Below are 16,330 nucleotides of genomic sequence, written 5' to 3'. Positions count from 1 at the left end.
TTTATAAATCATATTTATTAATCTTCTATGAAGAGAATATTCGTTATATTTTTAAAAAAAAATGAGTTTTTGTATCCTGTTTTCTTTGCTCTTCTTTCAAAGATTTTGGAACTTGACATAAGAGTTATTACTTCAGTGCCTTTTTCGAATAAACCTCTAATTTCATTTTTATGTGAAATCGGTTATGTGGTCACAACTTTTAATCCATGAAGTTTGATGCAATTCTCCACAAAAAGATATTAATTTTTATGGATATAGTGCGTTATAAATGTGCACTATTAAATTCTCACTTAATCGTTTGAAAACAACGTATTTACATCAAGATCTGAAGAATACGTTTGATTACTGACAAAGGTGTGAATGCTCTGTACTGAAATATAATCTAGTTCAATGAGTTCTTACTTTCAGAGGTTCTGTAGCTGAACTCAATCCTAATGCAAACTTTCTTCAAACTGAAAGATCTTTTCAAACACAGTTTCGTTAAAACGACAAAATTTGAGTGTATTATTAGTCTCAATGGTTTGCACTTTGCTGCGCTTAATATTCTGAAACAACTTAACCTATATTGTTTAACCCAAACATAGTATATTCATCAAAAAATTTATAATCGACTTCAGTTGAAGCCACATTTCAAAGTACGCTTTATTGAGTAGATACATTTCGAAAACAGTTAATCACAGAAATAAGAGCTTTTTCGAATAGTTCTACACATTGGCTTAAGTTTTAAAACTACAAACAAGTTGCAGTATAATAATCTTGACACACTCATACATCTCTATTATTGATGAAACGTTTTCCATTTAAGCATATTTATTTGTATTGTTAGAATAAAAAAATTAAATTAACTATTCATATTTAGATTTAGATTAATATAAATAACTTGGATGGATTATTTACCTTTTCCACTGATTCTGGTAAAATCTCCGGTATCAATAGTTTTGACAAACCAAATAGTCCCGAATAATGAGTACTAGGTATCCAAGATATTTTATGCTAAAACCAAATGTTGTGTTTATTATCACTTATAGTAAATTTATATATGTATATAGTTGCTATCATTTATTAAATAGTGCCATATTTTCCAACATTTACCTAAAACAATGTTTCACTGAAACTTATTTATATGGATAATATTTATGAAACACACTAGATATCAAATTGAGTACTTCATGTCAATGTCAGGAAACTATCTCATGTTATATGGATCATCTTATTTAAGTGCTGTTTAAATATATGACATTCATGCTTATAATATGCAATACAACTTCACAAACATCTAACTATAATGTTAGTTCATATAATATTCATCATAAACTATTTGTGTAAATTAGATATAACTTTAAATGTAAACTTTTTAAAAAATATGTATATTTTAGTTCCCTAATGTATTTTTTAGGAAAGAAAAAAAAACAACAGTCTGTGGTAATGTTCCGGTTACTAATTATCGGAAAGTTGACTCTTTCCATTACATAAATGAATAGAAGACTTAGTATACTGATACATAGATTCATATTAGGCTCCTAAAATTTGTTAATGAATATTGGTCTCAGTGATAAAATTGTTTTTTTGTTTTTGTTTTTTTTAATTGGACTAGGAAATGATCTAATGGATTTTAAATTATGATTAAAAAAACAACTTACATTACATGTTTCATTAGCATTTAAATAAAGGTAGGTTTTTGATAAATGGTGTAAATGAATTTTTTGTGGTATGGTTTAAGTTTTTTCATCATACTAAAAAGAGTAGGTTATTATTTATTATAAACTATTTCTAATACTATTTTGTTATTTACAACACTATATACTTATGAGCATAGGGTTGTGGAGATTGTTGAGTATAGATACATATACTAGGACGAAACAGCCATCCAGTGCTTTCAGGGGGTTTTAATAGTGGTCTAACATTGATCTATTCATGATATCGATCTTAACGATATATCTATCTGAAATTATGACATCTTATCTGCTGTGGACCACATCAATTATATATGAATGTTTTTTTAGCATAAACCTGAACGCATGCATATACAAAGCATAATAATGACTTAATAATGAGTGGTCAATGACTAGTTGAATAGAGGCCTTAGCATATTACCCTGGTCATTACACAATGAACAAACGCTTTATGGTTAATTATTCTTAATTCCTTACATTGAAATATTTCAGGATTTATGGATAATTATATTAGAATCTGCAAATAAACAAATGATAGAGGATTTCTCCATAGCTTTACAAAATCTATAGAGGTAGCTGATAAAATAAACTGATGAGGTACATATATTTAATGACAAGGAACGAAGCAATAATCTATCATGATTGAAAGCTATATTTCATCTGAGTCATTTTCCTTAAGTGACTTGGCCTAGTTTTTCTGGCGAAGAAAAATTGAAGTATTTTGATTTCAGTTGCTCAAATCATTTCAAAAATGAATTTTGGATATTGCGTCTATTCTATATTGGGGGCACAACTTCTGCAAACTGTTTGCTTAGATTTTTTTTAATGATCACATAATTTATATGTGCAAATGTTGTGAGGAATTTCATGAGGAGTTGATCATTGTCACAGAAAAGTACTACTCCTACTACCACTACCTAACAATTATATCATTGTTTAAGCGGCTATGAGATGTTTTCGTGTGCGGATTGCAATATACTTTTTTGCTTGATTTTATAACGTTGCACCTGACAGTATCATTCAAACTGAGCAAATATCATACGAATTACCTCAAAAGGATTCATATAATACTATCAAAAATATAATAATAAGTAGACGATACTGTTTATCTAAAATTTCTTAGTGTAACTACTTCATTTTAAAATAAAATAAATTTAGCTATTAAATAATAAACTGAGATTTGATCATTACACAAAGTTCCTTTTTCGCCTTATTCTACTTGGATTAGGAACAATCAACCTTTAATTTTGAAGTGTCTATTAAAAAGAAAACAACTGAAACTAAGGAGTCAGTTGAGATATTTGTCATGATTAATTTAATGAAATAAATTTGATAATATAAATAGTCTGTCAATCGATTCTTTATAACTAATGAGACTAAGCCAGTAGTTAAGGTTAAACTATTCCATGAGTTTATTATTACTGATTGTCATTCAGTATGATTAATTTCTTACATTCTGTTTTTTTCTTTTCTAAGGAAAACAAATAATATATGAGGGAGGATAATTAATCATTACTGGAATTAAATATATTTATCTTAATGAAACTAGTCAAATATAAATTTTAAAAAGTGTTTTTTCCCCTCACAAGTCACTCTTATCGTAAATTAAGGCAGAAAAGCACTCATGAATGGATGCATTATGGCGTATTGAAAAAAACTTGAACATTGAATGTTTAATTCAATGTGATGTTTTTCATAGGTGTAAACTGTAACCAAGTTCAAAATTAAAAAAAACATTTTTTCTGTTCTTTATGCAACGATTTTCTAATACTGCATGAATGAAGATTTTTATATGATTTTCACTGTTTATTAACCTCAAGTACGAAATGTATTAAGTATAAAGTCGACTAAAGATTAATTAATATCAGATGGGTTTTGTGGATATTATAGTAATTTCAATGGTTAAGACCATTAGTCAGTTGAAGCTAGACCACCATAGGAAACCTGGAAGCACTGGACGGTCATTTCGTCCTATTGTGAGCCCCTCAGCAGTGCGCATCCACGACCTCATCCTTTGCGAGGTTCGAACCCAGGGCCTACTGGTTTTGCTCGCGAGCACTTAACTACTAGACAACTGAGCCGGTTTTCCATGGTGGTCTAGCTTCAACTGACTAATCATCTTAACCATTGAAATTAAAGATTAATTGATAAAAATTGATGATTTATAGCGTTAAGAGTAGTGAGTGGTATCTTCGATGAAACTTATTTTTGGTAGTTCATATTTAGTCTTTTATTAAATTGAGACTACCCTTTTTGATGTGTTTAACTAATTCATTACTAATATGGATTTGAGTTATTTATTTGTTCAAATTTAAGACTGAATTATGATCAGTTAGTAGTTGCCTTATGAACACAGTCGTTCAGAGAAATATGCATTGATGTTTTAGGTTTTAATCGTAGTATGAACATCAACAGTGAGTGGATGGTATATTCTGATAACTAGTTCCAAGAAGAATGAAATGAGTGTCCTGAATTCCACTAACAACTACTATCCGTTTATTCTCTAAATTATCTTTATTTTTTAAGAAAATGAAATTCATTTAATGAGTACATTGCTGTCTCATTTTTTACTTATTTTTCAAGCGATTTTACTTATCAGTCATTAAAAGCGTAAACAACTTGCTGCAAATCATATATATATATATGAATCAAGAAGCCAGTACATACCAGATATAGTTCCAGTTGATAAAAATAGACATCAAAATTTGGAATATTCCATGTATCAAATAATGTTGAAAGACTTTTGAATGCATGATAATCACTTATTAAATGTAAATTAATATGTCTTATATAACACTCATTATTTTGATTCACATTATCCATTATTGATTTCCTTTCTTTAAATGTTCCTATTGACTTCAAATTTGTTGATCTAGAAAATTTAGAAAATTCAATAGATTTTTCCCAACTTCTTTGAAGTAAAATACTTTTAATTAATGTGACAAGTCCACGAGCAGCTTGTTCACCTCCAATAACAAGTGAAATATCAATTGTGATAATGTTTTTCTATGAAGGAAAAAGATAATATATTGAAAAAATTCAACAAAGAAGAACAAAAAAAAGAGTTAACTGTGATAAGAAACATAGCTGTCAGTACATTATAATTGTCATACGTATTCGAACACATCGAAGCCACCTAGTTTGCTGAAGATTCAATCTTACCAAGAACATCTTATGAATAAAGTCATATAATTTAAAAATTAATCACTGATATTCAGCATGTTTCAAAATACAAAGAAGTAGATAATCATTATCAATTTATGAGTACTTCTTAAAAGCAAGTTTGATACTATAAAAAAAACAAATTAGGACACTTTGTATATAGTATATCATCGGTCGATCCTAGTGTAAATAAGTATATGAGCACTATATCAAAGATTTACTAATCACTTTCCGTTGTACCCCTTGTAGCATCATAAAAAAGATTGAAAATTCATATTTTAACTTGAATTAATTTTTATCACTTGAGATCAGCTAGAAATTCCATTTTGTTTCAACAACCAAAAATATGCCAAACGAATACAAATACCATTAAGGTGTTAGCATTAACACATTGATAAGTTAGATACTAAAGTAGTGTTAAAGTTGAACTGTTTCCAAACTAAACTACCATGTGTTATAAAATAAATATAAACTGATGAAACTTAAAAAGCTTTTATTAATATGACTAAATATTTTAAGTTTAGAAAAGTGTAAACAGTTTTTTTTAATTTAAAAAAAAGTAATACATAGGAAAGCTTCTAAAATATGCTAATATTGAAATTGTTGTCATGAAACATTACAATAACAATATCTCCCTCTACCCTCTACTGTTAAGCAGTTTCATAGATTCATTTATCCCCGTCAATTAGATTTTAAATGTTTTGACTGGATATCACTTAATATATATATATATATATATATATATTTACTTTAATTTTAGGCATATATATATATATATGTGTGCACACACACAAATATATATACATATGTGTTTACATATTTGATGTGTCGATTCTGTACAAAAATTTATTTAACCGAACAAGTTGATCGGTACTTCGATGTGGAAAAACATTCTTTTTTTCTGAGAAAAATTAGAGAGACTAGTTATGATAATGACGGTATACAACTGGATATTTTCATTTTACATAATCACATTTTTTTTACTTCAGATGATTTTAAATTATGAAGGATAGGGATTATAAACAAAGTGGTAAATTGGATAACCAACTATGAAAGTGGTAAATTATTGCAAACTGTCTAAATATTTTATACTTTTGTTTTATTAAAGCATAAACAATTTTATTCAGATACATGGATTGCTTACTTAGTAGTAACTAATGTCATATTATCAAAGTAATATTTTGAATAATATCTATAGACAATACTGAAGTGTGTATCATCAGTTTAATTAGTACGATATTACAATATGCTTTCACGTCCAGTTAGTGGTATACAAAAAGAGGTCCTAAACAGAAAATTTGCACTAGTTTGAATTCAATTTCATAGAAACCATTAAATTGCTTGATAATTGCAGATTTATATTTGGTTAGGACAACATAGAACTATGTCACTATCTACACTTTTACACAAACTATTAATCCTTAATTATTTAGACTTTATAAATTAATTGAAATATAATAAACACCTTAACATAGAAAATTGAAATTGAGACAGATCTTAAAACTAACTTTCTTTTGGTTAGTGATTTATAACGGTATTTTTTTAATAATTTAGGTAAATCAACGTTTAGTTACAGATCGTCCTAAATTGTGGTGTTTATCAAGCAATCAGCTAAAAATCATTTATACTTTAACTTGGTATTTAGATCTGTTTGAAGCTGAGTAAGCAGTTATAATTCTACTATTTGTAATCAATTCACATGATCATTCAAAAATTGTAATTTTTCTTTTCTTTGAAACAGTCGCTCAGCTTTTTGAGGTAAGTAGCTTCAAACTATAGATACACACTAATGTTTTCATAGCTGTAGAACAGGTCAGTCGCTGTCTTGACTCAATAGTTCGCTACAGTTTGAAACAAAAGATGCTGAGCCCATTAACATTAACCTTAGGATAGGAGGAAATTTAGATAAAGAGTTTCGAATAAAATGGAACACATATCATTGTTTCCATCGATAGTTGCACATAAAATATTTGAAATTGAAATTTTGTGCATAAAAATGGTTTTACTTCTTTCCTCAAATTAGTAAATCATACACAAAATTATAATTAATGATGGGTGTCGGCTAGCAGTGAAAACCGAGACGCATATTTCGTTCTATTTCAGACTCGTCAGTTGGATGTTCCTACATCCCAAAATTATTGTATAATCCAGTAATAGAAACCAGTATCGCTCGAATAAACAACAACTCTGGGATGCAGGTATATCAGACTAACAAGTCACAAATGGAACGAAACTCGCGTCCTGAATTCCATCTCAGCCTAAAATGTTTGTGAGCTAAAGCAATGTCGAGGCAATCCACACAGGATGCACATATGTCAACAAGAGACGGATAAATTGCACTCCTAAAAAACAATAGGAAAATACAAGAAAACAACATCAACTGAATTTAAACTTCACCCAAATGCAAAAGCAAGTGGCTATCAGGACTCAGTAGGTTAGTGTATAACGCGAACGTTACTAGGTTGAACATCAACTCTGAGATGCAGGTACATTCGGTTGACGAGTCGCAAATAAGAAGAAACGAGCGTCCTGAATTCCATTGCTAGTCACTATCCATCTTTGCTTATATCTAGCATCATTCTTTAGTAACCAAGGGTAAATAAGATGATATCAAATCACAAGTGTATTAATTAAAATTGATGAATTTTATTTCAAAATATAACATTACTTTAAACCATTTTTTAGTTACTTGAAATTGTGTCTCTTGTAAATTTTCAACATAAATTGAATCATCTAATATTTGTTTATTTATGTTGATTATTGAACATAATGAAGAGAATTGAAATAATTTCATTTGACATGTATATGATAAAACTACTTGTTGTTCATATATAAGTAATAATATAAAACAACAACAAATTAATAGAATATAACATGTTTGCATACGTAATCTACGTATTATTATATAAATATGTGAACGAATATCTTGTATAATTGATTGATTCTTTATTATTGAAATAGGTTTCCTTCTAATAAACCATTTCATATACATGATGTTGATTTCTTTTTGTAATCTAAACAACAACAAAAATGGTTGATCAATATGAGTTAATGAATGTTTAATATAAAATGAATTATTAAATGAACAATAAATAATTATTCAAAGAACTACTGTGATGTGTGCTACTGATGTCGATAGATATAAGTAGTATGTATCATCAATCGAAATTGAAATGCCTGGAGGCAGAAGGTTAAGATCAAAGAAAAGAGAACTAGAACAAATATGGAATTTACTATATGGTTCTCAGATTTTACTAAGATGTTCTGTAAGTTTGTATTGAAATACATTCGATTATCCCCACTTGTGTTCGCATTCACTAAAGAATAATTAATAATTTACATGTGATCTGGCTTGATGTATTTTAATATATCTATCATCAGTTTATGAGACAATTGTTATGCAAATTCATGATGATTAGACCAAAGTACAACAAAAACAATTGATTCATGAAAAAAGATGAATTGAACCATGAAAGTGAGTCCTTGATTTATGTATTCGAAAGGAGGACAGTTGTCTTCTCGGTCACTACACTATAATTAGTATATTTTTCTGTAAATCTTTCTACTTTTATCGATATGGGGGTTTGTGGAAATTGTTGTATTTTAACAGTTGAATTCACGAGTCAATCTAAGCTAGATTATCACTGAAAACATGGACACAATAAACGGTCGTTTCGTCCTAGCATGGAACTCCTCAGTAGTGCGATGTCTTGTTAAAAATTATTGAAAATGAAGAATACATCTGCTTAAGATAAAATTAATATTTTATTATTGTTACTTGTTTTCTATAGTTTATTTAAATTTAGCCAACTTACCAGATTCGCCAAACTGTTTAAGTGTTTAATTTCCGCAAACAAAAGGGAACCGAACTGATGGAATGGAAGCCTTTTTTGATTAGTTAGCTTCTATCCAACTTTACCTTTATTTTACTGTCCAATTCAAATTTTGTAGAGCTACTTAAATTAAATAGTATTGTTTGAAAAGTTTCATGTATTACTCTTCTTGTTCTATTTTATTTAATTTGTTTCTAGGTATTTTCCACTGTATCTTTTTTGATAACGCAGTTGAACGATTTGTTGATGCTTGTAATCGGTACAAAACCTTCACACTGTTGGAAAGCCTTGTACTTAAAGTCACATATGTATTTCAAAGCATAGATTACTAGATGAGTATTTTTTGTACAGGACGTTATGAAGAGTTATACAGCGTCCAGCTTCAAAGTTATTCGTATCAGTTAGATTACCAAAGTGATAGTTATTGAAAAATGATTTATTTTCAGTATATTCAGTAAACACATTTTCTGATTTTTATTTACTAAGGTATCAATGCAAATTATATCGTAAGTTTAGTAGTTAGCTCATTAGTAATGATTACTTCTGTTTTGTGATGCCATTTTCCTTAGAAATTAATCTTCTTTAGTGTATGAATTAATTTCATCGTATGGATCATAGTACAGAAAGTAACTAGCTAATTATAGTGTATATCGTTTAAAGTTTAGTGGCTCTGAACCTGACCCCAATTAGATCATATGAATGATCGCAGTCGAAATATGTATTGTCTATCCTCGTATAAAATCATCGACTTAATCCGCAATAAAGAATAACGGAATCAACTAAATCAAATTCGAGAATGAAAGCTTGAATACGTATATTTTGTACACTGGCTGATCTGGACAGAAAATCAGAGGGACGAAGCGAGAGAAGCGAAGTCAGATGACGCGCAGTGGAGAAGGTGTGTTAGTCAACTCGATCTAATCAAACGCTAATCAATATTTATAATCAGATACAAATAAGTTGCATATATGTGATGAGTAAGATAAGAAGTGCACTCACATTCGCTCATATAAAAAGAGTTAAGGTTAATAAGCGAATAATTAACAAGGTCAAAATGTCACTTGATAAGAATGGTTAAGTTAGTTTGTCTAGAATATGCTAGAACAAGTTATGTAGGTTTAACATAGTAACAGACACTACAATACCATCATTACTACAAATTAAAACCAATTTACACACTAACTACTGACTGTTAATACACCATTGATGTAAATAATTCAGTTTTAGGTAAATGTTAATAACAAATTGTTCAAAACAAAAACAAACATTCAGAAAAAAATATCAAAATATACGTCAATTTAGTAAAATTACCATTTAGTTTCAGAGAGTGAAGAACTTGTTTTATATGTATGACATGGCGTCAGTAGTTTTAACACAAACTGTTAACTTTTAATAACTTGACATTTTTGTCGTTAAAAATAAAAGAGAACAACTGAAGAGAGAATAATGAACTGTTTTATTTTTCAATATGGATATAAAAGATTTCCACCCCTTGTTTTTCAGAAAACAGAAATTATAATTTGAACAGTTACCTATAGGATTTATACAAGTGACTAAAACAATTTTGACTAAAACACATCAATTCTCTTCAGATTCTATAGTTATTTATCGAAATTAAAGGGTAACATATATAGTATTTATCCTGAATAACTATGAAATATACATTTAATGAAATTGTCAAATTAATGATCAGAATAAATATTGGATCACATGGAGTGATAGAAATAATAGTGTAACTACAAATCTGATAGAAAACTATCGTGTGTACAATGTTATATGAATTTAAGATGAAATAATAAAGTGAAGTGAGTGCTAAGTAGTATAATCATGTGTTAATAATGATGTTGAACCAATAATAATAATAATACAAAGGCATATGAATACAGATAACAAAGACTGTGACTAAACATTTGATCGGACTTATAATTGTGCTCTTATTTCTCTCACCCTATCTGATCAGTATTTATTGTGTTCATTAATCTCATAATTTCATTTAATGTATAATCCGATTCAAGTTATTATTGCATATTAGTCATTTAAACATTAACAATTTAATTTGAACAATGCGCATCCACGATCCCAGTGTTTCGAAGTTTTCCATGATAGTCTAGCTTTAATTGTCTCATGAATTTAACTATTAAACTAATATAATATCCACAAAACCCTTCTCTGATTATATTAGTTGTTAGCTACTATCAGTAAAAATTATGTATTGAGTTATTTTTCTTCCATTTTAATTCTTCTAAAAAAATAATTTATTCATGCATATACGAAATACATTCATCATGTATTTTAATACAACAGGAATTATGCCTTATCTACTTAGTAGTTAATTGTACGTTTATATAAAGTAAGTTGATGAATGAAATTTGGATGCACATAAATGTATGTCATATTAACTGTCTATTAGACCTCATATAGAATGTATATAGAATGATTGATTGAGAAATTTGAATTAGTGGCATTTTCCAATCATAAAGTTAACACTTTACGTTTCTGCTCATTATATTAAAAAGAACTGAATAAATTCATTTCCACATGCTACTTACATCGAGGTGTGATATGTACTATAAGAAGTATGTAGCGTCAATAGAAAGTAAAGTGTCTGTCGGTAGAAGGTTGAGAAAATCAAAGAATAGAAAACCAGAACAGAGATTGATTAGTGTGAAAACGTAGGAACAATGAATTCTGATATGATTGACTGATATTTTGCAAATGAAGTATTTACTGTATGGTTTTCAGATTTTACTAAGCGATTCTGTAATTTCTTGTTCAAGTACATTGGATTGTCTCCATTTGTGTTCTCACTCGTTTTAGAGGTATTATGAAATTATATATCTACAGTTAACACGCATTTCTTCCTTACAGTTTACTGTCATTCAATCCTTATCATCTAAAATGATGCATAATTCTTCCAAACTATTGAATTGAATTTAATGAATAATCGAAAATCATATTTATAAATAATAAATAAATAAATAAATAAATAAACGTTTTATTACCACTTTCTCCCTTTTGTTACCACTATTAAATTCCTCTTTATTTTCAAGTTAAATATACAATTGAATAATGAGTAAACTAAGAAATTATCTTAATAAAATTGACTACAAATGAAGAAAAAGAAAATAATAAGAAAAAAAATTCGCTCGATTTTTGAAATATTTTTTGTAGGATCATTAAAACTGGGTTTTTTTGTCCCCCAAGCATTAAATGCCTTTTTTTATTTATTTCGTTATGGTCATAAATATTCTTTTCATTGAACAGTTTATGAATTTTTATTTGTTACTTTCTTATTAATAAAAATATAATGATGAAGAAGATGATGATATTAGTGACAAAATACTCATTAACTTTGTTTTTGGTTTTATATAAAGTGATCATTTAAAGTAAACAACTTGATCGTGAATGCTGATAGTGTTTTATAGTTCAATAAAAAATCTTGATGGACAAAAGGTCAATGTGAACTTTGTAAATACATGAATTTAAATAGAAAATGTAAACATCTTATTTAAACTGGAGTTAGTGATTCGAGTAAAGGCTAATCAACTGTACGATAATGATATTTACACCGAATTATAAAGTAATAATCAGTGTCTTATCGATGGTGGTCTAGTTTAGATAAAATTAGTGTTGAGTTGGCTTTCCGAGAACTGCAACAGAGCCTCCAGAAGTTCCAAAGGAGCCAAAGAGTCCTAGCCAATCAGAGCATGATGGAACTTTCTAGTATATCAACGTGGCGTGCTACTATTGGTCAGTAGCATAATATGTCTTTTAGCTGATTGGCCAAAATATGATGTTGATTTAACAAATGTTAACATCTATAAATACTCGTGTTTTTCGGTACAAAAATGAACCTTTAAAGTAAATTGTTTTTTGCTTATTTTGTGCCTTTTCTCTCGAGTTCAGGTCTCTGCTTAGTTCTAGCTTGCGGGTTACCAGAATAGTTTAGGAACCAAATAAAGCGTTCAAATTAACAAGACTTATCAATTAGATATAATAATCAATTATTGGATCATTAGGATGAAAACACTAATTGATACTAAATAATAGCGGTTAAAATTTTTTAAAAATATTCAAATCTTATTCTGTTTATCTAAAATAAGGTATGAAAACTAGTCGTTCAAATAGGATATAGTATAATACCAATTCTATTCTAATTCTTATTTCATGTAGTTCCAAAGGATATTTGCATAGGATACATATGCATATTAGTATGTCTACTATAGTCTTTTTCTTTTCAAATATAGAAATATACAGGTATAATTAATAATTTTTCAATTTTAACTCTAATTTACTTTTTTTGTTGTTTATTTGTTAATTGTAGAAAAATTTAATAAACCGGATATTTTGATCTAAATTTCTATAGTTCTATAAAAGGGATAAATAATTGTATCGATGATAGGGATATATTTTGTTTATGTTTTTTTTCTTTTTATTGAACGTTATTATCGATCCTTCATGACAGAAGTCATTTATTAGAGAGAGAGAGAGAGGGAGGGAGAAAAAAAAATACTGTTTCAACTAGTGATTAATTCAATTATTTTTTATTTTATTCAGAAATAAATAAACTACTATATAAATTATAAATGATAGAAGACATTTATGTATTCAAGTTATAATCAAGCTTTTATTATGTAAATTATATATGGTAACCGAATAGTTAAACATGTAACACACCATGAATTGTACTTTTCATAGATTTACTTGCAATTCTTCTAGAAGTTTTCACATTATTCCTAAAACATTGAAGAATATATAACTTTCTTTAGAATGACAACTATTAACTCAGTTTTTATGAATGTTTCATACTTATTTTGTTCATTACTGCTAAGTTTGAAACTATCACAAGTTCACTTAGTCGGCGAACGAGAACAAGACTCGGTGAATAAAGGCCCGTAAGCTAGCTATTGATGCGTCCCAGCCCCGCTAACTAGAGAGAGAAGTCCAAGCTAGGAATGGGAAAGCATATTCTGCAAAACAGCCAGAAACGAGTGATAACAACAAACACAATTCAAAACGTATATATATAGTGCAAAACCGTCCTTGGGGAGAGTTACCAAATAGCATACTAAAAGACGCAACAGACCAATAGCATTTAAGATACTTCCCAATGGGAATTACGACATGAAGGTGACAAGAGCGCTTTTGTCGCGAAAACAAAAAAATTCAAGTTTTCTAAATAAAATTACAAAATTAGGTTCTTTCTCAAGTGAGTTTTGGGGATCTAACGTCCCCAACAACTACCTAGTATATATGAAAGATAATTCTTTAAAAACTAATATATATTGTATTGGATATCATGTTGGGATTAATCATTGATCCGGTATTTAGTAAGAGTACAATTTTCAAGAAATACATAATCTATTTTTCATATACATGCATTTATTAATAATCTGAAGGAGATAATACAAATGATACTATTAGCTAATAAATGTCCACATATTTTAAGATTGCAAATGACAGAAATGTTTCAAGATTTATAAAATATATTTAAATATAGATAGAATTAGGGTTTTTTTGTGTTTTTTGGATATAAATTGTTACTAACACGTAAACAATTTATGATATTCACGATTAATTATTGTGAAAATGTTGCTTCATTGAATAATCTTTGCTATTTACAATTGATTGATCACTGATTGGTGATGAATGTCATGTATATCAGGTCTTTTTTAGTGCAGATTGAATCCTATCGACTAAGTAACAATGTGACCACCAGTCTAAGTAACTCGACATTGTGTGTACTATGTTGAGAGATGATGGTGGTTGGAGGTAGTTAACAGAAAACCCTAGACCTAGGTTTCATTCGCGACCCGGGCAGATCAGTGGAAACGTCTCTGACTGTGAAGTGTGTGATACGGGATCGAATCTGTCAAGGAACATCAATTCCCTCAAGATTATAGGTACGCCTTGCTGACAAGTGCCAAATAGCACGAAACTTAGGTCCAGGGTTTTTGTTCACTACCTCTAACCACCATCTAATCTTTGCTATTTCTATCGGTTGATTTATAAACATTAGGTTAATTGATATATGTGATTTTTGTTGCAGACAAACATTTTCACAGATATAATTGAAAACCAAGTGGAAATTAAACGTTGTTACATCTTAATTTGTAATTTTTTATATGTGGTCGAACCTGGCACTTCAATTCAATCCAATAATATTATGACTTACTAGTTTTTTACATTTCTCTACCTCAATGTTAATTTGTAGTCAATACTTTCATGAAATATTCCTCTCACCATTTTTGTTTCTGTTTTGATACACAAGACAATAAGTATTCAAGTTATAAATTTTATTCTGAAATTAATTATAACAATATATTCTAACACCTAAGCTAAAATTATTCCATATACAATTAGCTATTGCATAATTCTTAATCTACTAGAGAGAGAGAAAAAACTACGACTCTACTGTATCTATTACTGTTAAGTTTAGAAGATTATAATTTTTTCCATGTAGATGACCAGTTATCATCAAGTATCTACAAACAACAACACAATTGTAAAATATAATTTTCCATGTGAATTCTTAGTTGTTTTCTTTCTTTGTATATTTATTAATAGTCTATTTTCTTTCGTTTTATTTTTTTATTTTTGAGAATCATTTCACCTAGTTGACAGAATGAGTTCATTTTCACTAATTAAGTGGGTAATCAACTAAGTTCATAATGTATAATTTGATTTTTCTTTCTCATCAATTGCTTAGGTAGTTTATTCCATAATCCAATATGTATAACATTAATCAAAATGAAAATGAACTAAGGTGAACTAGTTAGTTTAATTTGTAAGGAATTACTATTCAGTTCTTTAAAAGATTGAAAGAAACTCATAAACAAACTGTTCATTACACTGATTAACTTATCTGATCAGAAAATATATGTAAACTATAAGCCAATTGACATCTATTTTATAGCATTGTATAAAATGTTTGAATTCATAGGTAGAGTAGTTAAGATATATTTGATCATCTATATGTACTCAAGAAACATTATAATCCCATAGACTTGATCATCAAAATAACAATCAAAACTAGTAACCAGATCATCTAAGAACAAATCACTCAAAGTATGTAATTTCTAGTGAGTAAATAGTGTTGTTTACAGATCAACATAATTCAAATGATAACATGTTCAGTATTAACATTAACATTTTGCAAACAAATTAATTAGGTTTAAAATAAAAACCACTAAGCTTGTTTACACAAAGATAAAGATTATAAAACTACATTGAAAATTTAACCAATCATTATGTAGGAGCTTCAGATGAATTTTAATATGTCAAATTTACTAAAAACAAAAGATTGTGCGGTCTGTTACTGATGTCGTCAGATATAAGTAGTATGTATCACCAATCGAAAGTGGAATGCCTAGCAGTAGAGAATAGAGAGTGATTGGTATGGAAACGAAGAAACAATAAAGTCTGAGACGATTGATGAATATTTTGTAAACGATATATTTACTGTATGGATCTCAGATTTTATTAAGATATTCTATAATGTTGTATGTGAATACATTAGGTTGTCCTCTACTTATGTTCTCGTTCAATACAATTGCACTTTACATCCTGATATTATAAGCTGAAGTGACATTTGCAGTAAAATTATAAAAAAATTTGCTTAAGTTTTAATTTAGTCCTAACAATATGTTTAGAGCAATGAAC

General features: G+C 28.5%; 1 protein-coding gene across 2 annotated transcripts in view; it reads right to left on the bottom strand.

Annotated features, from left to right (window-relative positions):
• The window catches only part of LARGE2_1 (LARGE xylosyl- and glucuronyltransferase 2), a 33,287-nt gene extending 25,481 nt beyond the window's left edge, over positions 1-7,806 (bottom strand). Inside the window, exons 1-4 of one of the 2 annotated variants that reach the window (XM_051214790.1) lie at positions 7,504-7,806; positions 4,488-4,679; positions 4,341-4,434; positions 898-993 (exon numbers count right to left, since the gene is read on the bottom strand). Coding sequence is in view for 1 of the 2 variants with exons in the window: in XM_051214789.1 (XP_051067973.1) it covers positions 898-993; positions 4,341-4,679; positions 7,504-7,719 (651 nt within the window). In the remaining variant the exon portion in view is untranslated. Of the gene's footprint in view, positions 1-897; positions 994-4,340; positions 4,680-7,503 lie in introns of both variants that reach the window. The other variant, XM_051214789.1, reaches the window with a different exon arrangement.
• Between the last annotated feature and the right edge of the window lie 8,524 nt (positions 7,807-16,330).

Source organism: Schistosoma haematobium, chromosome 2 (assembly GCF_000699445.3).
Source record: "Schistosoma haematobium chromosome 2, whole genome shotgun sequence".
In the NCBI taxonomy this organism is placed as follows: Eukaryota; Metazoa; Platyhelminthes; class Trematoda; order Strigeidida; family Schistosomatidae; genus Schistosoma; species Schistosoma haematobium.
This window is presented reverse-complemented; position numbering and strand designations above follow the sequence as displayed.